Source organism: Lynx canadensis, chromosome A3 (assembly GCF_007474595.2).
Source record: "Lynx canadensis isolate LIC74 chromosome A3, mLynCan4.pri.v2, whole genome shotgun sequence".
Lineage (NCBI taxonomy): Eukaryota > Metazoa > Chordata > Mammalia > Carnivora > Felidae > Lynx > Lynx canadensis.
The window spans coordinates 139019953-139045053 of record NC_044305.1 but is presented as its reverse complement, the minus strand read 5'-3'; the positions used below and the strand labels follow the sequence as shown (position 1 = coordinate 139045053).

The window sequence follows — 25101 nt, the reverse complement described above, 5'->3', positions numbered from 1 at the left end:
GAGAGAAGACTCACTGTTCTGAGGGGACGTCAGTGGAAACCTGACCGCACCGCGCATGTGCTTCGCGGGGATTCGAGCAAGGCTGCTGAACCGACACACTGATCGTGCTGTGCAAGAGCGAAGTCTCCTTTCCAAGCTTCTGGGTGTTAAACAAAAACTTGAAAGGACTAATGAGGGTGCACCCCCCCCCCAAACTGGCATGCGGAATGTTACAGAGATGAGCTCGGCTGAGGCCGCAGTTCCACATCCACGGAAAGTCAGCTGCTGAGAAAATTCACCGTAAGCAGAGGCTGAAGTGGGCGTCAACCCGGATTTTATGGGAAAACAGGCCTCGTCGTTTCGTCGTATTCAGCACTAACTGAGCGTGGCCCCTGTGTTTCCGGGTCAGTGCTGTGGTGTCCACGTCGCCCTTCTGGTCCCCCAAAGCTGCCATCGCTGACTCTGTTTATAGAGGAGGAAACTGAGGGTCAAGGGGGTTACATCCGAGTAACGAGTAGCAAAAATACGTAGCAGGGTTGGAGCCAGGTCTGTGTTTGGGTTAGACGGCGTTTCTCATTAAGGGGGTATAGTTGTGTAAGATACGCATGTGTATGTGATCACCATACTTACGGTAACACAAGGTTTGCTACTCTTTGTTCATAATGTGTTGTACACGCCAAGTGTATACGTTTATACAACGCATGCAAGTACTTAATTGAAAGGCTGGGCTGAGCCAGAGAGCAGAACTGGTGGCCGGACGAGCCCAGGATGGCGAAAGGCAGCCAGCGTCGGGTGCCCGGCTGAGAGGGGACGGTGACGTTCAGAAGCATAGGTGCTGGAGATCCGGGCCTCCTGGTTCTGCATTAAAGCATCGTTCTGGTCTGGATTTGTCCGTCGCCACGTTCTGGCTTTGCAGGCAGTTGTGTTCAGACACAGGACCTGAGACCGTGGACGGACATAAGAACATGCAGCGTTATGCCACATGGATCTCTTCCAGACTTTCGTTGAGTGTGTAAATACGACAGATTTGTTGGCAAATTTACTGACTTAAATTCAGACACTGAAAGCGTCTACTAGGAAATTCTAACTGACGAGTTCTTCCTCCCAAGCTGGGACTTGGGTGTGTGTGGTGATCGGTGCCAGGGTGGGTCTGAGCTTGGGTTCGGGAAATGGTGCGACCTGACCGCCGAAAACCTGGCTTTGCCTGCAGCACACCGTCTCTGAGCCTCCGGCCTGTATCTGGTGACATCTCACGGGCTGGCCCTGGGGCGGCTGTACGCAAAACAGCCACGGCTGTGGTCTGCATCCCCCCATTCTTTGGTGCCCAGGGACCTAGAGAGGAGAGTAAGAGACCAGAGAGGTCACGGGTGGCCATGGGAGGAGTAGGCACCTGTCACGGGGAAGCTGGAGCCCGTGTCCCCTCCACCCTGTGACACACCTGCTGCACATCTTGTCGATGTCCGGGACCCTCTGGCGTCACTGGAGTGAGGACGTGAGGGGTCTGCTGAGGGGGCAAGGTGGCCGTCAGGTCGAGGGCGCCAGCGGCTGCTCCCTGGTGAAGGTGGCAGAGGGTCCAGGCCTCCGTGGGTGGTCCTTGTGGCCTCTGGGAAGGCACGAGAGACCCACAGACCGGGCGTGGACATATCTCACCCTAACCCTGCGGCCAGTGCTTCCTGGGGCTCTCCCGCACCTGATGTTTCTGTGAAATCTTGTGTCTGGGATAGATTTCTACTAAAAGTACATTTAATAATGTTAGGCTATTTTAATTTTATAGTTTTGTATAAGCAGTAGCTAAAAACTATCCTTCTGTAGTGAAAATGTGGAATGGTGAATTACCGCTCTTACGTTAACTGATTTATGTTCAGTATTTCTGCTTTGCAATCTCACGCGCTGCATTTGCTCTTACGTCAAAAGCACAAAATGGCTCAGCAAGGTGTGTCTTGTGTAGAAAAGGCAGGATCCACTGTTTCTAGTAGAATGTCGGTGTGGGGGACGAGTAAATGACAGAGGCCATCGGGCCTCTAACAGGTGCATTTCCTCCTCACCACGGGCACCTCGGCGACAGCTTCTCTGGCCGTGACAACCGTGTCCACGCCATCCTGGCTGCAGTTCTGGACTAGCTCAGGGCAAACCGCAGGACAGAGGACCCCAAAGGAAGAATATCCTGCACAAAACACATTCCCTTCGCTCCACAGACGTTAACATTCTGTGCCACTCCGAGGACATTCAATGACGTGCAGATGAAAAATTAGGAAATACTTGATTTTTAGAGATGGATGTGGCCATAAACACCCATAGGGGCGCTGACTCGACAGATGTGGTCCTAAACGCACGTAGGGGCGCTGACCCGACAGGTATGCCCGTAAATGCCCGCAGGGGCGCTGACCCATAATTTCTGTAATGTAGTAAATGGGTGGTTCTGGATGGAGTGGACCTTGCATGGGCCCAGGTCCCTTCGCACAGCCTGCTTCAGCTCTGGATTCTTCTGTGTGAAAAGAGCAAAAGATACTTTCCCTGCTGTTTTAAAATGTGTTACAGTAAATACGTGTTCATCTTGTTCGTTTTGTGATTCGGAGGGCGCGGCCACACTTGGTGCCCAAAGGCAGGCTCCAGGTGGACCTGCTCCGGCCCCAGGAGGCGAGGCGGCTGGTCGGGGGGTGTCTCCCGCAGGGGCAGCTGGGTGCTGGGTGGTCAGGGCCCGGAGCCCTCGGGTCAGTGCTGGGACGTGCCCTCCCCGGGAGCCGTGCCGCCCCCCCACTGGCTGCCCGCGGGGATGTGGAGGGGTCCATCCTGGCCCGGCGGCCATCGTGGTGTCGCTTCTCGGGCCACCCCGCCCCCACCCCATGCTGAGCCGCTGCCCGGCCGTGTGCCCTGGGGTGGTGCTGACGGTGTCACTGTGCCCCGAACCAACCCCCAAGCCCATGTGCAGTGTGCACGGGTGGGTGTGGGTGTGTGCAGACGTGCATGTGAGGGTGTGCGGGTGCGTGCATGTGGGTGTACGTGGGTGCATGTGTGCGTGCGTGTGGGCGTGTACAGGCAGGCGTGCAAGCGTGGGTGTGCATGCCGGGGTGCATGTGTGGGGAGGCGTGTGCATGGGTGTGGGTGTATGTGGGTGCGCGTGTGCATGTGAGTGCACGCAGGTGGCCTGGGAGGTAGCACACTACGGAGGCCAGCCCGCAAAGAGAAGAGTTCTAGAAGCAAAGTCACCACTCGAAAGCTGAAGGAAACATGACACTAGAGACAGAGCAGAGTCACCAAGCCTGTCCCTGAGATGAGTGTCAAGCCCGCCCTGTGCCAACGTGATTACGGGTTTTTAAAGTAAGAAAGACGAGAGCATCGGGCGTGAACAGTGTTGAGAAGGGCCCGTGACGCTGCAGTCAAAATAGTTCGTCATCAGACACGTCGCGTACTCACCTTAAATTACATGCTGACAGCAGAGTTAATTATGCGATTATGGAAACATTCTTTCCTTTAAGAACCTCCCCCAGAGCCCTGCCGGGAACTCAGAGGTGACAGTTCAGTCTGGCTTTTCCGCCGCTCGGCTCGCCTCCCCTCGCTGAATCTCTGATGCTGAGAAAGTAGTGTGTCAAGGTTCTAACTGTTAAGAGTTCAGATTTAAAATTCCGCGCTGGTATCCAGGCTTCGTACCCACCGTGGGGTCTTCCTCGTAGGGGAAACACAGTGTGTTCGGAGGATGTGAGGCTTCTGGGTTTTTTTTTTTTTTTTTTTTTCGTTATTTAGGGGTATATAGGTGACATGTGTCTTGTTTTCTGCAAGAAAAGAAGTGTTTGTAAAAGTCTTACGTACATTTTGTTCTAATCAATTTCACTTCTAAAAGCACTAATTTTATGACACAAGGTCATAGTATTTAACTAAGGCAAGGAGTATTTTCAAAGTCTGTCTCTTCAGGGAGGTACGGGGAGGGCAGGAGGCCGAGGGAGGGGACTGTCCCCTCCAGGTGCACCCCACCTGCCCTTGGCTTTCCGGATGTGGCTCAGATACCCTTGGCAACCCCTAGGGGTTTCACCCAGTGACCACATGAGGCTGTGAATGTCACGTCCATTTCACAGATTTTAAGTGTAGGGGTAATTGGGACTTCTCACAGAAACCCATCTTCTTAAATTGCCTCTTTTTTTAAATATGAAATTTATTGTCAAACTGGTTTCCATACAACACCCAGTGCTCATCCCAACAGGTGCCCTCCTCAATGCCCCTCACCCACCCTCCCTTCCCTCCCACCCCCCACCTACCCTCAATTTGTTCTCAGTTTTTAATAAGAGTCTCTTATGTTTTGGCTCCCTCCCTCTCTAACCTCTTTTTTTTTTTCCTTCCCCTTCCCCATGGTCTTCTGTTAAGTTTCTCAGGATCCACATAGGAGTGAAAACATATGGAGTCTGTCCTTCTCTGTATGACTTATTTCACTTAGCATCACACTCTCTAGTTCCATCCACGTTGCTACAAAAGGCCAAATTTCATTCTTTCTCATTGCCACGTAGTATTCCATAGTGTATATAAACCACAGTTTCTTTACCCATTCATCAGCTGATGGACATTTAGGCGCTTTCCATACTTTGGCTATTGTTGAAAGTGCTGCTATAAACATTGGGATACAAGTGCCCCTACGCATCAGCATTTACAGACTTTTTAAAGTAAATCTAAGCTAAGACAATGCCACCAGGGGGGCTGCACTACAGGAAATCCTAAGAGGTGGTCTTCCAGATGAAAGGACAGGATGCCAGCGGGAGACGCGCATATACAGGGAGTGAGGAGCACCACAGGAGGAGTGCGCGTGTGTAAGATGTCTGTGCTTCCTTCTCTGAAGTTCCTTTGAAGTTAGTTCAGAGGACAGAATGATAGCACAGTAAAGTGGAGGTGGTGATGTATGTGGACGTAAGAGACAGCAAAAATAGCACCAAGGGTGGGGGCCAAGCACATTGAGATGCTCTGCTGTGAGATCCTGGCACTGGTGAAGGGAGGCATGGGAAGGAGGATGTATCAGATACAAGGTTTGAAGTGATGCGGTACTGACTCAGAGTAAACACTGATAAATTAAGAGTGTGTATTATGAGCCCTATAGCCAATGAGGAAATAAAAAAGAATAATGAAAAAAATTAACCCCTAAAAGAGTATGTTCAATGAACTGGGAGAAAACCCAAGAGGAACAAATAACAAATTAGCAATGTATAACTAAACCCCGTGACACGAGAATTATATTAAATGTAAACGAACTAAACGTTCCATTTGAAACAAATTATCAGACTGAATTAGACCCAAGTCTGCTTACCACGGGAAGTACTGTTTAAATGTAAAGATGCAGATGGGTAGAGATTAAAAGAGTAGAGAATATGTATCTTATAAACAGTAACCAAAAAAGGTGGCTCTGTTAACGTCTAACAAAGTAGTCTTCGAGATAAGGAGTGTCCAAAAAACAAAGAGAAGTGTTTCGTTATGATTAAAGAATCAATTCATCAGGAAGATGTTCTAGTCCTAAGTATGGCACACACCCAGTAATAGAGCTTCCGAATACATATACCAAAACCTGGCAGAAATGAGAATTAGACAAGCCTCTCATCATCTATGGAGATTTTAATACTCTTTATGCAGAAGTTGATATGACGTGTAGACAGAGCATCAGTAAGGACATAAAGGACATAATCAACCTTATGAACCAACTGGACCCTAACTGCCTTTTACGGGAAACCACACCCCAAGCCTACAGGGTGAATATGGAACGTTCACCAAGATCACATGCAGGGCTGTGATAGGCTATTTAGGACTGTAACTCAACTATTCTGTAATTGGTGAATTCTGTCAAATAACATGTGACCTCCACAGTTTTTCAGGAAATAGAGGAAGATGGAATGTATCCCACTAATTGTGTGAGGCCAGGATAATACGGGTACCGGAACCTTTCGATGGCATTATAAGTAACGAACGTTACAGACAACAACCCTCACGAATGCTGGTGCAAAAATGGTCAACAACCTGTGAAAAAACCCAAAGGGTACCACATCACGAGCAAGTGATGTTTGCCCCAGCAGCGCAAGCGGGCACAACATCCAAAGTGCAGACTTAACTGATAACACAGCAAATGTGTTGATAATATCCTCCGACGGGAAGGAGCCCAGATCTCCTTTAGCAGGTGAGTGGATGAGAAATGCAGGTATACGCAAACAGTAGAATACTACTCACTGATGAAAACGAATCCTCTGCCGATACCTCTCAGACTTCCTGCTGAATGGAGCCTTGTGCATATACTTCCTGTGTGGTCCTCTTTGTAGAAGTTCTAAGAGTCAAAACTAATCTAGCTGATCTGACTTCTGTCAGACTGACGTGGCTGGAGGGCAGGAATTGCCTACAAACTGCCACAGGGAACTTTGCGGGGACAAGGTTTGTGTGGGTGTGGATGGGGCAGAATTAGCCTGTGTCGTGATTCACGTTCTGGCATGGGGTGTATCTATTTGTCAAAGCTCATCAAACTGTGCTCCTACATGAGTACACGTTGTAGGTGGTTCATGCCTCAAGATTGCTCAGTAAAAATAAAAGGAGTTGCAAAGCCCACAGTTATCCAAAGTAGGAAGAAGACAGCAATACCTGAAAAGTTGCTTTCAGATCTCTTATTCAAAGTATTACGATGACTAATATTTTTTTTTCTTTTAAAAAAATGACTTAGGGGCACCTGGGTGGCTCAGTCGGTTAAGTGTTGGACTCGTGATTTCGGCTCAGGTCGTGATCTCATGGTTCATGAGTTCGAGCCCCGCATCGAGCTCTGCCCTGACAGCACAGAGCCTGCTCGGGATTCTCTCCCCCCCGCCCCTCAAAATAAATTAATAAAGTTAAAAAAATGCCTTAAGGACGTATTTCGGCATACAGCAGAGATGGAGACCCCCATTAGTGGGGTCGGCGCAGCAGAGAACGGGGGTCCGCTCCCCCTCGCTCTCGGCTCCTGCTCACGCGCTCGGCGAACTAGGGTCGCCGCTCAGGGCCGCCCCTGCTGACACTCGTTCCTGCAGAATCGTCCTTACCCCTCACGGCCGTCGCCTGTTCCCGCTAGGCCATCAGGGTCTCGGCCAGCCTGTAGGCCGCTCTTCAGACAAAGCCTCAGGCATCTTAGGTAATCCTGTTAAACGTGCGAACGCCGTGTTCTCCTCGAGCAAGTGCTGATAACTGCTAAATTATATTTAGATACAGACTTCATTCCAAGGGAGTTACCAAGCAAGAGAAGCTCTCCCTACACAAGGGATAAACAGAACAAAGCATAATCACCCTCAAGGACCCGGGTTCCTATTAAACAGAAGGTGCTCTGCCTCCGAGCGCGAGGTCTGTGGGTGAGTCCCGCTTTGTGTCAACTGTGACCCATAAACGTTCTTCTCTTCCGTGCCCTCGATCGCGATTATTGGCAGTATGGCTCTAACTAAGTTTCAAAAAGAGAATAGGAAGAAGGTCCTCAGGAAATGTACCAAGTGTGTGATGAGGTTTGGACCGAATTTTTTCCCTCTTTTTACAGTTTTGAATTTCCCAGTTGTGTAGGGTGTGGTCGTGTCTCCACCGCGAAGGTGGTGTTTTCGTGCTTCCGTGTGGACACGTGTGCGTGCACGCCTGAGGAGAGCCGGCACGCTGGCATGCCGTGTGCCACGCGTGGCTCTCCGTGCCCGTGCGTGGCAAGACGCCGGGACGCGTGTTACTTCATCTTCTCTCACTCATTTCCAAACGGTTTCCGTGTCTTGTATCACAAGTACTTGGTTTTCCTGGCGTTTCTGAGATGTCTCCATCGTGTGGCACGTCGGGGAACCAGAGGGAAGGGATTGCCCTGGGGAGGGTCTGTGAGGGCCTCCCCACGGGGGCCCCCGCAGAGGGGCCGCCCGCCGCCCGCCCCTGACGCACCTGCCCCGACGCTGCGCCTCCAGCCGCCCCCAGCAGCTCCCGAGGTTCCCACCCGTTCAGAATCCGTCTCGTGGTCACTGCGGCAGCGAACGGGAAAGGTCCCGGGACTCGGTTAGTTGCACGTCGGTGTTTCACGACGGCCTTTTCCGCTTTAGCTCTTGGGCAGCTTTGGGCCGCGTCACAGAGCAAGCGGGGGAGGGCATGTTTTGTGTCGCCTGCAGTGGGCGCGTGACTCCTGCCTTACCTGTGCGGGTTGTGAGGCGCTGACTGGCGCGGCCCGCGGCGTCTCGGGTCCGCTGTGGGAACGCGGCCCCTTGCTCCTGCAAGCTAGAAGGATTGAGCAGCTCTGCTTGCTTTCTTTTTCTTTTTTCTTTTTAACGATTGTTCGGTTTTGAGAGAGAGAGACAGAGAGAGAGAGAGAGAGAGAGAGAGTGGGCGGGGGCGGGGCAGAGACAGAGGGAGACACAGAATCCAAAGCTCCAGGCTCCGAGCTGTCAGCACAGAGCCCGACGTGGGGCTCGGACCCACAGACCGCGAGATCATGACCTGAGCCGAAGTCGGACGTTCCACCGACTGAGCCCCCCAGGTACCCCCACGCAGCTGTCATTTCTTACAGGAACCTGGACAGCAGGGAACTCGGGGAATTGGCCCTTTGCCCTTGGAGCCGGTGGTGCCGAGTCGGAGGCTGCTGTGCGCTCGGGAGCCTGCGTGCTGGCCGGTTGCCCTCACCCCTGCCTGGGGCTGCCATCTCCATGCTGGGCTGCGGGCTCCACGGGAGGATGGGTCAGGCTGCTACCGGCCCCTCCCTCAGAACCCAGACGGGAACTTGGGGGTCCTCTTGCCCGGAGCCCACTTCTGATCCTGCCGCCTGCGGACCCGGCAGCGCAGGGTCGGGTCACGAGCCCGTTTGCGTGGGTTCCGCGTTTCCCACGCACCTGCCTGGGGTCTGCAGGCTCCACGGAGGAGGGACTGTGCTCGCGCCCACCGGACAGTCAGCGTGGCCCCTGACCCAGCCTCTGTGCATGTGTACCTTCTGTCTCCAGACCCGGAGGCGCCCCACTGCAACGTTTGACGTGGGCGTGGCCGCAGCCCCTCGGCCTCCTGGACTCGCCCCTTCCCACGTCAGGCTCTCTCCCCGAAGCTTCCCCTTTGACCTTTCTCTTCTGTGCAGTGTTTTGTTGACAAAAGAGAGAGTTAGTTTAAGTTCACATGGGAGGGCACTTCTTTCCAGATCTTTCGGAAAATTGTCACATGCTTTTTAAACAGTTGAAATGTATTTCCTTTGAATCGACGCTGACTGACTCTGTGACTGTTGCTTCTTGCTTATCGTGCACAGGATCCACCATCGCCTTCCTCGCCCGCAGCTGACGCGCCACAGTATGAGAAGCGCTGGCTGGACACGCTGTCCGTCCCTCTGTCTATGGCCCGAATCTCCAGGTGCAAGGCTGGAACAGGAAAATGCAGGTGTGTGACCGCCGTCGGAAAGCGGGACGCTGGCACACCCCCCAGCCACCGCCCGCCCCAGAGCGTCTGTGTCGTGAGGCAAGCGTGTGTGACGTCTTCTGGTAGAGCGAGCATTTGCGAAATGAATAAGTAACAAGTCAGAGGAAAGGCAGGCACTGAAAGGAAACCGTAATCAGAGCAGTAGTGGATTTGTTGTTGGCAACAGGCCTCCCGTGGTGAGGTGATTCGTGTCAGTTCTTCTGAATCGTCGATCGCTGGAAAAACCGCACGTTCGCGTGTGAGTGTCGGTAGAATTAGACAGGAGGTAAGAGTGCATTCGTGTCCCAGCTGCAGACGGTTTCAGAGAAGTCGTTTCAGGTCTGTGGGCCTCGTTGTCGCTGTTCATAAAATGAGGGGTTACACTGCATCCGTGTCCAGTAAGGCTCCTTGTCTCCGAGCTCGGCTAATTAACCCATTTCAAAGATTGATGTGCGAAGGTCGTGTTTCCATAACTGTTTCTGCGGACTCAGCGTTTTGCTCTCTTCCCAGGCGTAGCGTGTCCTCTGTGGCTAACCACCGTGGCAGGGACGGCACGGTGCTGGTGAATTGCCTCTCGGTTGTACGACGGGTGTGCAGACACCTGTGTGAGCCGTGGCCTGTCAGCCAGGGAGGAGTTTGCTGTTTGCAAACTGAGCACTATCTTTGATAAAACGTGCGTGCCCGCACCTGCCCGTGAGTGTGTGCCCTCGTGCGTGCTCATGTGTGGGTGGGGGAGAGAGGAGTCCAAGGTTCTCTTCTCCGGTCCCTCGGTGAAGGAGGGAGTCTGTCCGATGACGCTTTTGACGAACGGCTACCATTGCGTGTTCGGTATCAAGTGACATTACTTGCGTAGCCTCTCACAGTCAATGTGCACGTCCGTGAGAGGGCACTTTTGACACCATCGCGTGCACGCCAGCTCTGAGTCTAAGTTTTACACGTGTGGCCGTTTGGAGAAGGTCAGTAGACCTGAGAAGTTAGGGAGGTGGGAAGACATGGATGGATATGTGGGTAGGTAGGTAGGTGGACAGTAAGGTGGGAAGGTAGGTAGGTAGAGGGAGAGAGAGAGAGGAGTAGGTAGGCAGGCAGGCCGAGGTAGGCCCGTCGGTAAACAGCCATGTGTAGGCCTAACAGCAGCCGTGGCCACAGATCCCTCTTAAAGTGTGTGTGTGTGTGTGTGTGTGTGTGTGTGTATGTCTCTGCCCATCCCCCTGTTTGAATAAGAGGCTCTGGGAAACCAGGGCCACTGGACGTCTTCAGGCACCTTCTGTCTCTCGGGACGAAGGGGCAGCCCGGACCAGCCTCTGGTTGGAAGGCCAGCGCTCTCGTTTCCCACAGGCCGCGGCTGTGCCCTGTGTCGTCCGCGGGGTGCGTGACAGAACGCTACCGCCTGACTGGGTTCTGCCAGCCGCTCCGCTGCCTGGGGTGTTCAAGCGGGTGCTCCTGGCGACGGGAGAGCCGAACCCATCGGGCCTCCAGCAGGCGCCCGCTGGGATGAGCACGTTGTGCCTATGGACAACACGCGGTTCGGGAGGGCTCCCGCTGCCGCCTCGGTGCCGCCCCGTCTCCTGTCCCGGGGGAAAGGCCGCAGAGCCGCCAGCCCACGGACGGCCCTCAACTCTTCCGGAGACAAAAACGTGTCAGTTGAAGGCCCCATGTCACCAGGGCAGCACGTGCGTGTCCAGAGACGTCTCAGGGGCGCGTCCTCTAAACACACGATTGGCTCAGTCCATGCTTGGTTGTGCTTCACCTGGTCCCTTCAAAAGGACGCCGGTTTGGGATTCCAGGACCCGGGTTTGAGTCGAGGTGCATGTGCCGGGGTTTGGAAGTAAAGGCAGAGAGGACGCCTTTAGGACCAAGGGAACTGTGCATGCAGTGTCCAGGGTCATCCCAGGAGGCTTCTGGAGATGGCCTGGATACACCCCGGAAAGCCTTGCTCTCCTCGGACAAGCTGCCAGACCGCTGGGGAGGCGCACAGCGCATGGGGAAGAGTCCTGGGTGGGGAAGGGTCCTGGAATCGACATATTGCCGGTTTCCCTTTGCCTTTCCAGGGCCCCGTGGCTTCACCCAGCGAGGCGTGCGTTTAAACAAGTAGGTGGGGAAAGATGTTAATACCTCACTGCCTCCTAAGGTCTTGCGCAGGTAACGTAAACTAATGCTGTAGGTTTAAAGGAGCTCTCCAGTATCCTGAAGGCTTGTGAGATTACAGAATTCCTAAGTTCTGCAGAAGAGGAATGCCTAACCTGAAGGAAGAAAATCACGATTTGAGAGATGTCACCAAGAGCGTCAGGCAGTCTGAGCCTGTCCCGCAGGCACTGGGCACAGCTGGACTCGGTTGCAGGGCACAGACCTCCGTGGTCCTGCTCAGACTAGCCTCTCCATGCCTCTGGTTTAATGCTGGCCTCGAAGACAGTATGGACGGGGCACCTGGGTGGCTCAGTCGGTTAAGCATCCGACTTCGGCTCAGGTCACGATCTTGCGGTTCGGGGGTTCGAGCCCCGCGTCGGGCTCTGTGCTGATAGTTCGGAGCCTGGAGCTGCTTTGGAGTCTGTGTCTCCCTCTCTCTCTGCCTCTCCCCTGTTCACACTCTATCTCTCTCTGTCTCTCAAAAATGAATAAATGTAGGGGCGCCTGGGTGGCTCAGTCGGTTAAGTGGCCAACTTCCGTTCAGGTCAGGATCTCGCGGTTTGTGAGTTCGAGCCCCGCGTCGGGCGCTGTGCTGACAGCTCGGAGCCCGGAGCCTGCTTCGGATTCTGTGTCTCCCTCTCTCTCTGCCCCTCCCCTGATTGTGCTGTGCCTCTCTCTCAAAGATAAATTGGCGTTAAAAAATGACCAAGAAAAAGATAGTACAGAGTCGTTTCTGAAACTTGGAAGCGAGGAAGGAGGGGTGGGGAGGGAGGAGGAGGAAGGAGCAAAACTGTAACTTTGGCCCTTTTTGCCTCGCTTCTGTTGAGTCTCTGAAAGTAAGAGTGAAATTGTGTCTTCTCACTGCAGCGATTCCATTTTTCTTCTGGGAGACGACCTTACGTTAGAAGCCAGAGCGCAGAGTGTGTGTTCTTTCGTCGAGAGCAGGGCACCCGGGGGGTCAGTCGGTTGAGCGTCCGACTCTTGAGTCAGGTCATGATCTCAGAGCCTGTGGGCTCGAGGTCCAGGTCGGGCTCTGTGCTGACAGTGTGGAGCCTGCTAGGGACTCTCTCCCTCTCTCTGCCCTTCCCTCCCCCCAGAAAATAGGTGAATAAACCTCTAAAAAAGAGGAAGAAAGAGCACGTCGGGAGCCAGATGGTTTGCAGACGGGAACATTTTGAGAAGCGACAGGGGCTGTCAGGATTATCCCGCTAAATACTCTGATTTCTATCGCAAGGTTGGTTTCGTGCCAGGAATGGACTCCTCTGTAGCAGATTTTCTGTGGTTGGGAATCGTGCGGGTGCAGCCTCGTGGCACCTGTGGGCCTGGTGTGGCCGAGCAGAGCTGGGAGACCACGTCCCGCGTCCCGGGAGCCGTGGCGTCTCCGTGAGGGGAGCGGCTTGTAAAGGATGTGGATGGAGTCGGCGGTCAGCAGGACGGTCGGGAACTGAGGGTCTGATCTGCATCGGGCTCCTGTGCTCATCACTTGGCTTAATTTTTATCTAGGAAGATGGCAGGGGACAGTGGGAAGGAGCGGGCCGGACGTGTCCTGGGAGAGGCATCGTCACGGTCAGCTTCGTCATCGGACGGCGTCCGTGTCTCTGCTCGTGAAGAACCCTTGTGCTCACTTCCTCCGTGGGGCCCACAGGGAGCCCGGTGCCCCGCAGGCCGGCTGGCAGTGCTCACAGCCAGGACTCTGGTCTCCGTCCCAGCACTCTGGCCGTAAGGGTTCTGGAAGTTTCATTTTAGGGGTAGAAAGTTAGGGTGCTCATATTTGTTGAAAGAGAACGATGCCATTCTGGAAGCGTCCCTACAGACTCGGAGCTGGTCCAGGTATGCGGAGGTCTGGGAGCCGGTGCCCGCAAACCGTGTTTCTGAGCCTCAGACCTGCTGGGGGTCCTGATGGAGCGGGGGTCCTGATGCGGTGCCGGCCCGGGCTTCCGCCCGATGATTCCGTATGTCACTGGCCCGGCCTGGGTGACGAGCCTGCCTCAGAGCCGACGCCCACCCAAGAGGGAAGTGAGGTCCCTGCGCGAGCGGCGAATCCTGTGCCCCTTCATCCTGTGTTTCTGGTCCGTGATTACCGGCTTTAACGCCCACACAAGCCTGCCGTGCTTTCTCTGTGCGCTCTTCCAAAGCACAGACCGCGGCCTCACCATGTGTGGACGTGCTGCCCCCTCCACGCTGGCCCTGGGACGAGCTTCGCGTCATGGCTGGAAGGCGGGGTCTCGGCCGTCCCTCGGGGAGCAGGGACCCCTGCGTCAGTGGTCAGCTCTGGTCTGGTCTGGGTGGCCTGCACAAGCCCGTGGAAACCACGGAGAGTCGCCCCCACCTCGTGACCCCCCCGCTAACCTGACCAGTGGCCGTTCCTGGCGTGGGCTGGGGTTGGTGTAGAGCAGACACTGCCCGTTGATCAAACGTGTAGCGCGAAGCTCGACAGCCTCCCCGGCCAGGGACGGCGGACCGTGCCCTCCTGGAGATTCGAACCCTGAGCCGTACCCAATGTAAACAGAGCCAGTGGCCGGGACTTGCTCCGTGGCTCCGATCCTGGGGGGCCGCTCCCCCGCGGTGTGTGCCGACGTGGAAGTGCTCCGTGTCTGTCTTCGCGGATCCAGTGGTGGTTTCCCCAAGTGGCACCTCCCGGCACTCTGAGGGTCACGAGCACCCCACCTGCGGGTCCCCACATGCACGTCGTCGTCCTTCCAAGCAGGATGCGCCCGGGGGTGGGGGGGTGAACGGGCACCCAGAGCTGGACATGAAAACAATCAGGAGGGGTCTTAAAGTGGCTGGAGACACACGTGCCTGCTTCCCGCCCACTGCACGGGTCCCTCAGCCAGAACAGACCCCCCCCCCCCGCCCGCCGCCCCAGTGCTGCACACAGAGCAGGGGTGTTTAGTCCCGTGCCTCTGCCCTCGCTTATCAAGGTCCCGTCCTTACAGGGAAATACAGGAACTGGAGGGACAGGGTCTCCACGCCACTGAGGGGCGCTGTGCCCTGGACGACCTAACGCTCTCCCGGTGCCCAGAGGATCTGCATCGCCCTCGGCAGGGGGTCCACAGGCTCCCACGTGGCTCCGGGCAGGCCTCCCACGTTCACTCACTGGTTGGGCCCTGACCCCGGGAACAGAAGGGGACCCTGCTCTTGACTTATCCCAACAGCTTTCTAACCACTTTTGAGGACAAACCCAGCGAATCAGGTCTATCTGGGTTTCCATTCCTGCCTCGGCCTCGCGGGCAAGCCTGGGTGCGCCACATGGACCCTGCCTCCCAGGACCACGGCACCACGGGCACCTCCTGTCTCCGCCAGTCCCGCCCTGCTCTTACCCAGAGGCCATTTTCTCCCCGAGACCGAAGGTGTCCCAAAATGCTTTCTGATGCCACATGTCTGCCAGTCCGCGAGAAGGTGACGGGGGCCCTCAGGCGGCATTCGCAGGGCGCACGGACCCCTGCCCGGGGCCCACGCGTTCCTGCGCGGAAGGTGACAGAACCACTGCAGGTCCTCAAGCTCTGTGGCTGCCCCAGCATGCTCGCTGCCTTCCAGCAGTGTCTCCGTCCCAGGAGAGAGCGCACGGGGTGGCCACACGGGGTGGCCACGGCCCGTCTGGACCGTCCAGCACATCCGGTTGTACCAAACAAGTGCACGCGCAAGATGCAGGCAGGCGCGGGAAGCAGGGGCGCCGAGTGGTGACGACGGCGGACTGCGTGGTTCTAACGCAAGGGAGATGCCCTTGTGATCCCCGCCAGGCAGCACGCTCTCGTGAGAGCCGAGGTTGCAGAAGCAGAGACTGGGTTCTGTGCGTACGTGTGCACGCGTGTGCATATGCGTGTGTTTGTGTGTGTGTGCCTTTCCAGTTTCTGGCCTCGTGACCTTGGGTACGTTGATCGATCTACACAGGCCTCCGTCTCCTCGTCTCCAGGTGGTGACACCAAGGGGACCCTCTGCATGGGGTCACAGTGAGTCTAAACCAGAGTGGTTTACGGTTTACGAACTGTCGTGCACAGTGCTGGTCGCAAGGTCGGAAGCAGCGTCAGGGAGCTCTCTTTACCATTTGTTGTGTCGTTATAACACACGAGGTATCTCTTTGGCCTCTAAACTTTGTTACTTATTTAGCTTGAAAGACTTACATAGGATTGTGAAAATAACCCATACGCTCGTTGAAAGAACGTAAGATTCATTACGCGTCCCTGGCCCGTCTGAGAAGCGGAGACAGCGTGAGATGCTGTATGTTTTACACCCTCTTGAGAGTCTGTTCAATGCATTTCGGTGACTTCCATAAAATCAACTAACATGCTGTCAGCCGGAAATCGTTGACAAAAGGCCCTTTGGGGACACAATTTAAGCACCATGTGGACCAAGAAGTTACTGCGAACACTTCGCTGACAAACGCCAGACAGAGCGGAAAGTCTACGACCGCCGGAAATGAGCCCGTCTGGGGAACGTTCGCTGCAGACCTCGCGATGGGCAGGGAGGCCACGTTCAGGGTCAGTGGAGTCCCTCCGGGCCAGCCTCCCCGTCACCCGCACGCTTGGTGTGGGTTTGCCGAGTCACTTTCAGGGAACAGCCTCGGCGTTCCCTTGTCCCGGACCCGGGCCGTCCTTCATGCCCGGGACTCACTTCCACAGTAGCGCCTCTGCGTCCCATGTGTGCCGTGCGTCAGGAGTCACCGGCTGAGACTCCAGACGGCCTCCAGGAGCTCTCGGGGCCCAGGGAGGGTCCTGCCCCTCTGCCTGCGGCCCCCGTCCCTTCCTGCCCCATCCCTGAGGACCTGAGACATCGAATCTCCGTGACGGAGTTTTGCCCAGGAAGCGTGTCTTGACACGACCCGGTGCCACGTGCTGCTCCGGGGACCCTGCTGTGTGTGTGCAAGTGTGTATATTCAGTGTGACAACCATCAGATTGGAACTTTAAGGGTCCTGAGTCCGAAACCTAGGAAGGATGGCGACGCTTCCTAGGGAGGGGAGAGGGGTCGTGAGCGCTTGGAGGGCGGGGGGCCGCCAGCAAGGACGCGGAGCCTGTGCCGGGGGTGAGGATCGGAGCCGTTGGGGCATCTCTGACACACACACCCGTGCACGCGTGCACACACACCCCCGTGGATACGCACAGCTACAAATACTGACCCTGGGAAATTCAGAAAATGCAGGTGTGTGGGGGACCGGGAGCTGTCACGGCCTGTGACTCCGGTACGCCGGCCTAGACTTGCTGTGGAGACAGAGGTCACGTTGCGGATAAGTACGTGGGGGCCAGGGTTTCAGGCACAGCATCGATGCTCACGGTGCTCGGCGGAGCCGTCCCGGGCGTGCAGAGAAACCCTGTGCTCCCGGGCGCCGCCACACTCGCGGGCGCCCTACAGACCCACCAGCTGCATTCTGTGCTGCACGCTGACCTTTCCGGGACCTGGGCTGCTTGGGGGCCTCACTGCTTCCTTTTTGGCAGTAAACCCGTAAGATGGTTTCTACTGCGGTGTAGGGGACACGCGACGTCCTTTCCGTTTCGGGCCGGATCGAAGGGATCTCCTGTCTTTGTAGGTTGCAAGTGATCCCCACAAGTCCAGGTACCACGTGCCCCCGTGCGGTGTCATTGGGGCGTGGCTGTCCTCTGTGTCACCCACTGCTTAGAGCTGGAAGTCCGTACCCCCCCCCCGTCCCCCTCGCCTGCTTTGCCCATCCCCCACCCTCACTCCGGTGACCACCAGATTGTCTTCTGTATCCAGGAGTCTGTTTCCATTTGGTTTTGGTTTTTCACTTGTTTCGTTTTTCAGGTTCCACGTATGAGAGGGACCAGCTGGCACTTGTCTTTCTCTGTCCGACTTATTTCACTGAACGTTGTACTCTCAAGGTCCATCCGTGTTGCTGCAAATGGCAAGATGTTGTTATTTTTTACGACTGAGTAATATTCTACTGTATACGTGTATCACAGCTTCCTTTCTAAAAACTTTTAAATGTTACCCGAATCGAAGTCGGACGCTTAACCGACTGAGCCACCCAGGCGCCCCTAAATGTTTCTTATCTTTTTTGAGAGAGAGAGTGCAAGCAGGAAAGTGGCAGAGAGAGGATGAGAGAGAATCCCAAGCAGGCCCCTCGCTGTCAGCGCAGAGCCCGACGTGGGGCTCGAACCCACGGAGTGTGAGGTCATGACCTGCGCTGAGATCAAGGGTCAGACACTTAACCGACGGAGCCCCCTGGGCGCCCCCGATGCATCACGTCTCCTTTATCCATTCACGGGTGGATGGACACTGAGGTGGTTTCTACGTCTTGGCTGTTGTGAACGTGAGGGTGCGTGTACGTCTTGGGATTGGCGATTTCACCTTCTTTTGACAAATGCTGACACGCATGGCTCCGGGGTCGGAGGGTGGTTCTACTTGCAACTTGTCGAGGGGCCTCCACACCGTTCCCAGAGCAGCTGCACGGGGGCGCCCCCACCAGCAGTGCACGAGGGCTCCCCTTTCTCCACGTCCTCACCGACACCTGTTGTTTCCTGAGTTGTTCACGTTGGCCGCTCTGAGAGGTGTGAGGTGACGTGTCCTTGTGGCTCGATGATGCGCGATGGCGAGCATCTCTGTGTCCGTTGGTGTCTGGATGTCGTCATCGGCGGGATGTCCGTTCAGGTCCCCTGCCCGGTTTTTAATCGAACAAACGCACAGGTTTGGTCACGTGACAGCTCGGTCCTGCCCAGCCCCCCACCTGTGTTAGGGCCGAGGACACAAGAGGCGGGAGATTCCTCAGCTCCTGGTGTGAGGTGCCCACCGCCTGTGGCCTCTCTGTCCACAGTCAGAAAACGCGATTTTCTATCCACGATCCGTGGGATATTTTGGGTAATTGTCACTGCCCGATTCGTGCCAGGCTCTGTGACCCAGGTGTACTGTTTGAGTCATGAGGGTTTACTTTCTGAAGCGGAAGGAGGAAACAAGGCGGGTGAGATCCACGTGCACGTGGTCCGGGTGGTGTCGCGGTCAGTGCGCTGAATCGAGCTGACTCTCGGATTGCACGTCTTCGGGGGCGGTGGCTGGAGGGTGCAGGGGACATTTACACAGGAGAGGTCGTGCGGGGGGCCGGGGCTCGGTGGACGGTGGGTGGCAGTGAGGTGGGTGCCAGGCGGGTTCGGTGACCGTTGGCCACTGTTCCTGACGACTTGGGGTGGCCCGGACGAAGCAGCGGGCTTCCTTAGGCACGGGTAATGGCGAAGCAGGACAGAAACCCAAGACGCAGCTGCTTGTGTTCGTGGACTTAACCGTGGACGGTAACTTGGTTCCTGTAGGAAGCGTGGCTCCCTGTCCAGAGCACAGACCTGGAGGGAGCTGGGCGGTGCTGAAATCCGGTCTCCGACCTTGTGAGCTGGGCGGGTGACGTGGTCTCTCGACGCCACTCTGGGAAGCCGAAACGGTAACCCTGTTTTACAAGGTCGCTGAGAGGAGACGTGCGTTACATGAAGAGTGCGAGTCAGGCCGCACGGTGCTGGCGCAAAGCCAGGCCTGAGGAAACGGTCACCTTCCGGTCCCCTCACTGCCCCGGCTAATGCTGAGTGTGAACCGTTCACGCCCCGGACCGTCGTCCTCCGACAAAGGGGGTGACGTCCCAGGGAACAGATGCGCAAAAGAAGCACAAGTCACCCGGTGCCGTGTCACTGGCTCTCCTGGCGGATTTTCCAGAAGAAATGGTAACTATAGTAATTACGTGCCTGCGTCTGCCAGGCCACGCTAGCACCTGCCGAGTCTGGTCCACACAGCGCGGCCCCGCAGCCCATCAGCACACCTGTTTGGGGGTGTGGAAGCCGCCACCCGACTGGGGGCTGGGGTCGCGGGTGTGGAAGCCGCCTCGATCCATCAGATCGGTCCTCTAGCACCCACGCAGTGGGCAGGGGGTTGGGCGCAGCTCGCCTCACGCATCGGGCTGCACGTGCTCAGGCGGCAGATGTTCTCGATCACACTGTAGGTGCTCTCGTAGGTGCCGGAGGTGGGAAACAAACGAACCCCGGCGTGAGTGCTCACGGAGCTCAGCGTCTGGTGGGAGACACAGGCAGGCAGCGAGCAGACACGAGAGTCGAGCAAGGAGACAGTGGTGAGTGACCGTAGGATCCTTGTGGTTCTGTTCTATCTCTGCTCCTCCTTTAGGGGGGACCCCGTGCAGGTGCTCAGCCCGTGTGGGGCACCGTGCCGCTCACACCACCGCGGGGCCAGGGGCTGGGCGGACACAGGCCTGGTCTCGGGAAGGTGACAGGAGGTGACAGGAGGACGCCAACTTGCTCTGTTCAGCACCACAAGGGAGAAGCTGGTTTTCTCCTCTGGACCTGCTCAGCTTTCGTCATCCCTGGCTCTCCTAGGAGTGGTGCCTTAGAATAACCGCCCTGGGGAGAACGGTGCCTGGGTTCAGACTGGCGCCCCGGGCCCCCGTGTAACGTGGTACTTAGGAATGCCGCTGCCCGATGGGGAGAGTAGGGAGAGAATCTTCCTCTGCCTTCCACTAAAAAGTGACGTGCAGGCTACAGAGACAGTCTCGAAAGGCTGTTTGCGAGCGCAAACTTTTCAAACAGTGAGACATACGCACAGTTTCTTCTCGCTTTGTTTGGTGAATGCCCGTCACGAGCAGAGTAAACACACATCCTGTCCCTCAGCTCCAAAGCGTGGGGGCCTCGAGCCGTGTGTGTGCAGCCCGCTTCTCCTCTGGGGCTCCTGTCCAGGGGCAGGAGAGGCTTTCCGGAAGCCTGGGCATCGCCAGGCCTCGACTTCCTGCTGAAACGGTGTTTGGACGAGGCTTCGCTCCCCCTGTGGGAGCTCAGGTGTAGCTTTTCTGCGGATTCTCAAAACCTGACGCAGGGCCGTCACAGAGTGTGCTGGGCCCCGAGCGGTGGGTACTCTGATCTTTAGCTCTGACGACGACCTTGACCGTTGGACAGAATCCCAAAAAGGCCGAGTGAGCAGATGCTCTGACTCCAGAGCCGCGTGGTCGGGCTCCTCCTGTGCACTGGGAGGGACCTTGTACACCAGCCCGAACACAGTTCACGCGAGATGCTGACACAGTGAACCCTCAGAGTCCGTCTGGAAGAAATGAGTGGGAATCTGGCGTTCATACTGCTTTCCTAACAATTAGCCAGTGTGAACGTCCTGATCAAACGTTATTACTGTGTGTGTGTCATCGGCATTAACGTCGGCGTCTGTATAATCTTCAATCTGTGTTGCTTTCTTTGAAGGTGAGTTTCTGAGTGATGCTTTTGCAGGGAAACTGGGTTTGCAATAACCTTGCTTACGGCCTCTTCTCCCGCGCTTGTGTTCTGTCGCATGGTCGGCGTTTTGAAGCCCATCACGTGGGGAAGGGGGACAGATGTCGGAGGCTGGAGGTCCTGACCCTAGCCCTAACCCTAACCCGTGGAGGGCTGTGTCGGACTGAGGACGCTCCCCTGGTCCTGGACGCGGGGAGGGGCAGAGAGAGCTCTGCAGGTGCGGTCCGTGTGTCCCTGGGGTTAAAGGGACACAGCAGGGCCAGATTCTGACTAGCAAAGGGGCATATGCTGAACCCCAGAGCCATGAGTAATCTCGTACATACATCACATGTAAACACTAATTTGGTAACTAATTCATTCACCCTCGTTACCAACTCCTTAGCGCATTGCACGTCCTCTGCCCTGTCGCGAGCACGTACGTGACCCACGGATCACGTACGTGACCCACGGATCACGTGTGTTACAGAGACAAGCCCGTGGTATGTACGTTTCCCTGTCGTGGGGCCAGCAGCATGTCAGAGACATGGCGTTTTCTACAACGGCTCCTACACCGTTTGTAGTAAGGAGGAAGTGGGCGCCTGGCTGGCTCAGTCCGTGGAGCGCGTGCCTCTCGGTCGTGAGTTCGAGCCCCACGTTGGGCATGAAGCCTACTTTAAAAAAAGAAAAACACAAGCAAAGAAAGGAGGAAAGAAGATGTATCCTGTCCTGTGATTCGGCGTCACCGCACTGGTCTGTGCTGCTCTCAGCCTAACAGTCGCGTCAGCGCTTCCCAGGGGTTTCAGGAGCAGCTTCTCTGCTTTCTTCACCGGGAACGCCCGTATTCCGTCCGCGTGGAGAGGTGGCTGTGGGCTGGCGACACGGTGCTCGGCCGACACTCTGGCTTTGAGCACTGGGGATGCGCTGTGCCTGCCCCCTGCCCCCCTGCCCCCCTGCCCCTGTGTCCCCGCCTCCGCAACAGGTCAGCTGATAGCTGGTGGCCTCCTTGTGAGGAATGAGCTGTTTTACTACGTGCCCCTCGGCTGGGATTCCCCGCATCGTTGACCCAAGGTGTCCGTCCCTGGAGGCGTGAGTCTGCATCCGGATTGCACCCCTGGGCCTTGGCGGGTGTGCTGACGGGCCGTCCCCAGGTCCCGGGTGTGCTGACGGGCCGTCCCCAGGTCCCCGGTGTGCTGACGGGCCGTCCCCAGGTCCCGGGTGTGCTGACCGGCCGTCCCCAGGTCCCCGGTGTGCTGACCGGCCGTCCCCAGGTCCCGGGTGTGCTGACCGGCCGTCCCCAGGTCCCCGGTGTGCTGACCGGCCGTCCCCAGGTACCGGGTGTTGCATGACCGGCCGTCCCCACGGTCCCGGGGTGTGTGACCGGCGTCCCCCAGGTCCCCGGGGGCCCAGGTCCCGGTGTGCTGACCGGCAGTCCCCAGTTCCCGGTTTGTGCTGACCGGCCGTCCCTAGGTCCCCGGTGGTGCTGACCGGCCGGTCCACAGGGTCCCGGGTGTGCTGACCGGCCGTACCCAGGTCCGGGTGTTGCTGACCGGCCGTCCCCAGGTCCCCGGTGTGCTGACCGGCCGTCCCCAGGTCCCGGGTGTGCTGACCGGCCGTCCCCAGGTCCCGGGTGTGCTGACCGGCCGTCCCCAGGTCCCGGGTGTGCTGACCGGCCGTCCCCAGGTCCCCGGTGTGCTGACCGGCCGTCCCCAGGTCCCGGGTGTGCTGACCGGCCGTCCCCAGGTCCCGGGTGTGCTGACTGGCCGTCCCCAGGTCCCCGGTATGCTGAGCAGCTGTCCCCAGAAAACCTGGGAACGTTTCCTCTGCCCTCAGTCTCCCTCCTGCTGGTGCCCCCACCCCAGCGTCTCTTGCTTCTCAGAGCCTCTCGCAGAGCCTCTTTCTTCTGCCTGGTCTGTGGGTTGGGGGGACTCTGCCCACCCACCCAGTTCAAGTCCACTGTGTAGCCTCTCCGGCATTTCAGTTCTCATATCGTTAACTCCTCTAGATTCACTGGCTCTTCCATAGCGTCTGTCCCTTTGCTGGTTTTCTCCTGTGATGTGCTACAGTCATCGCATGTCCGTTTCTTTAATTTTTTTCAACGTTTGTTAATTTTTGGGAGACAGAGACAGAGCATGAGCATGGGAGGGGCAGAGAGAGGAGGAGACACAGAATCGGAAGCAGGCTCCAGGCTCCAAGCTGTCGGCACAGAGCTCGACGCGGGGCTGGAACCCACGGACCGTGAGATGACCTGAGCCGAAGTCGGCCGCTCGACCGACTGAGCCCCCCAGGTGCCGATATACGTGGTTTTCTTAAGGAGACGTGAACAGAAGTGTCGATGACATTACCTTTTGTACGAGTTTCATTAGTCCAGTGGAGCTGCACAGCCAAGCGCTCACTGGGCCGCGTAGACAACACAAATTCACATCCTCACGTTCCGGAGGCCAGATGTCCATGTCGGGCGCATCACAGCCTCTTCCTGGCTTCTAGACGGCCGTCTTCTTGCTGTGTCCTCAAGGGTGGGGAGGGAGCCCTGGCGTCTCTTCCCATAAGGACTCCAGTCCTGCAGGATCGGGGCTCAACCCTCACAACGTCACTCGATGTGTGTCGTAAGAGGCTGTCCACGTCGAGTAGCAATGGCACCGCCATCGTCGTGTCTTGAGCCTCAAATGCCACAACGGATGGTCTCTGGACGAACTTTACCAAGGATTCTGCAAAACAAGAATTCCCAAATTCCTAAAAGAGCAGGAGTTGCGTCCTCCATGAACGACTCTCGTGTTTCCTACTGATGCAGAAATGGTCTGTTAGTGATGGATCTCAAAGTTCTGAACTTAATTTTGGTGAACTTACAAACTGGAGCAGGTTGGTCATGTCAGGGCGCTGTCACGTGTCTCCGCGTGTGGCTCTCGGCCGGGCCGGAGGCGCCGTGGACGACACTGTCTGCCTGGTGTGCACAGCGTGGCTCTCCCCTCCCTGCAGGTCCGGCGCGTTCCAGGTGCTGGCTGTGGACGGCGTCCGCACAGGAGTCCTGCAGTTTCACACGGCCCGGGAGAGCGCCGACTGGCTGAGGGCAGTGTCCGCGACCATCAGTGACCTGACACTGGAGAGCGTGAGCACACCTCCCGTGACTTAGTGCTTTTGTGTTTAATCCACAGAAATAGAGATCTTTTAATTTATGATTAACACTAAAATAGTGGGTTACAAGATTAAACAAGGAAATGTACTTTTTTCCAACATACCACATCTCTGACTGTAACCAGGTCGTGTTAAGTTGTCCAGATGCCTCCTGGCAGGAGAGTCTGGACCAGGTCAGACGTTTGGATGCCCAGGGGCCCTTTCCCTCCCTGAGAGGACCTTCCTCTCTCAACTCCTGTCCCGCACAGACACAGATGTACTCATGTGCACATAATTTCACGTATACTTTATCGATGTGATGTGGGGAACTTAATGGGGTCAAAGATGGAATTCCCCCTGTAACTTTATGAAAACAAGAGGCATATCCAACCAAAAAGATTAGGTCCCAAATATTCAGAGCAAGTATCCAGGAGACAGTGCTGTCTCCTCGAGCGATCTGTTTGATGTTCAAAGTCAATATGAAATTAAAAAATTAAAAGTAAAACAAGATGGGCTGGGAGTTAAATCCAACTAAGTAGTAAGTTCCCACGGGAACCACGGTGTGCTGGCAGTGGGCTGGTGGCCAGAGCTGTGGACACTCACGGAAGGACTCACTCCTGGTCAGACGTGGCCTTGACTTGCCCAGTGACTGCGTTTGCATCCTGAGGCCAGCTTCTGTGCTGGAGCGAGCAGGTGGAGGGCCAGCGGGGCCAGCGCTGGGGCTGACACTCTAGCAACACGTGCACAGCGCCCCGCCCCCGCCGGCCCTCCCTGCCCCTCTTTGGCCACACACACTGCCTTGTTCTGAAGCTACTGGACAGGTTGACCGAGCACATTGGGAGACTCGGGAAGGAGCGATGTGTTCGATTTCCATTCTGCAGACCTCATGGCTTCTTTCTCCAGTCAGATAAGGAGCCTCTGTAAGCCCTTAGTTTTCAGGCTTGACATTTTGAATTCCAAAGTATCTGGACGGATAAAAAGAAAGGAGAAAGCAGACAGCTGGTGGTAGATTGGTATTTGCAGGCGTGCATGTGACCGGGAGTGTCCCTCAGTTCTGGGTGAGTTTTACACATCCCAGCCGGTAGGCAGAGCAGAGGGGAGGAAGCCGGAAATGTGGATCTGAAGTGACATTCCGAGCGTGTGTGCTGTTCTCCTGGATCTCCACTTCCTCACCGGTAAAGTTTGGGGATAGTACCACCTTGCGGGATTCCTGGGGGTGTGGGGGAGAATGTGTGTGATGTGAAACTCTAAGATCGTTAGAGCAGAAAGTGTCTTCCCCACTTTTTTCAGGTATTGAAATTCAAGTATCTGTGGTCCCATAGCTTCACTCACACA

General features: G+C 56.3%; 1 protein-coding gene across 1 annotated transcript in view; it reads left to right on the top strand.

The window, feature by feature from the left end:
* The window catches only part of SNTG2 (syntrophin gamma 2), a 125126-nt gene that overhangs the window by 51469 nt on the left and 48556 nt on the right, over positions 1-25101 (top strand). The window contains 2 exon segments of the mRNA XM_030311738.1: positions 9200-9327; positions 23632-23761. Coding sequence (XP_030167598.1) covers positions 9200-9327; positions 23632-23761 — 258 coding nt within the window.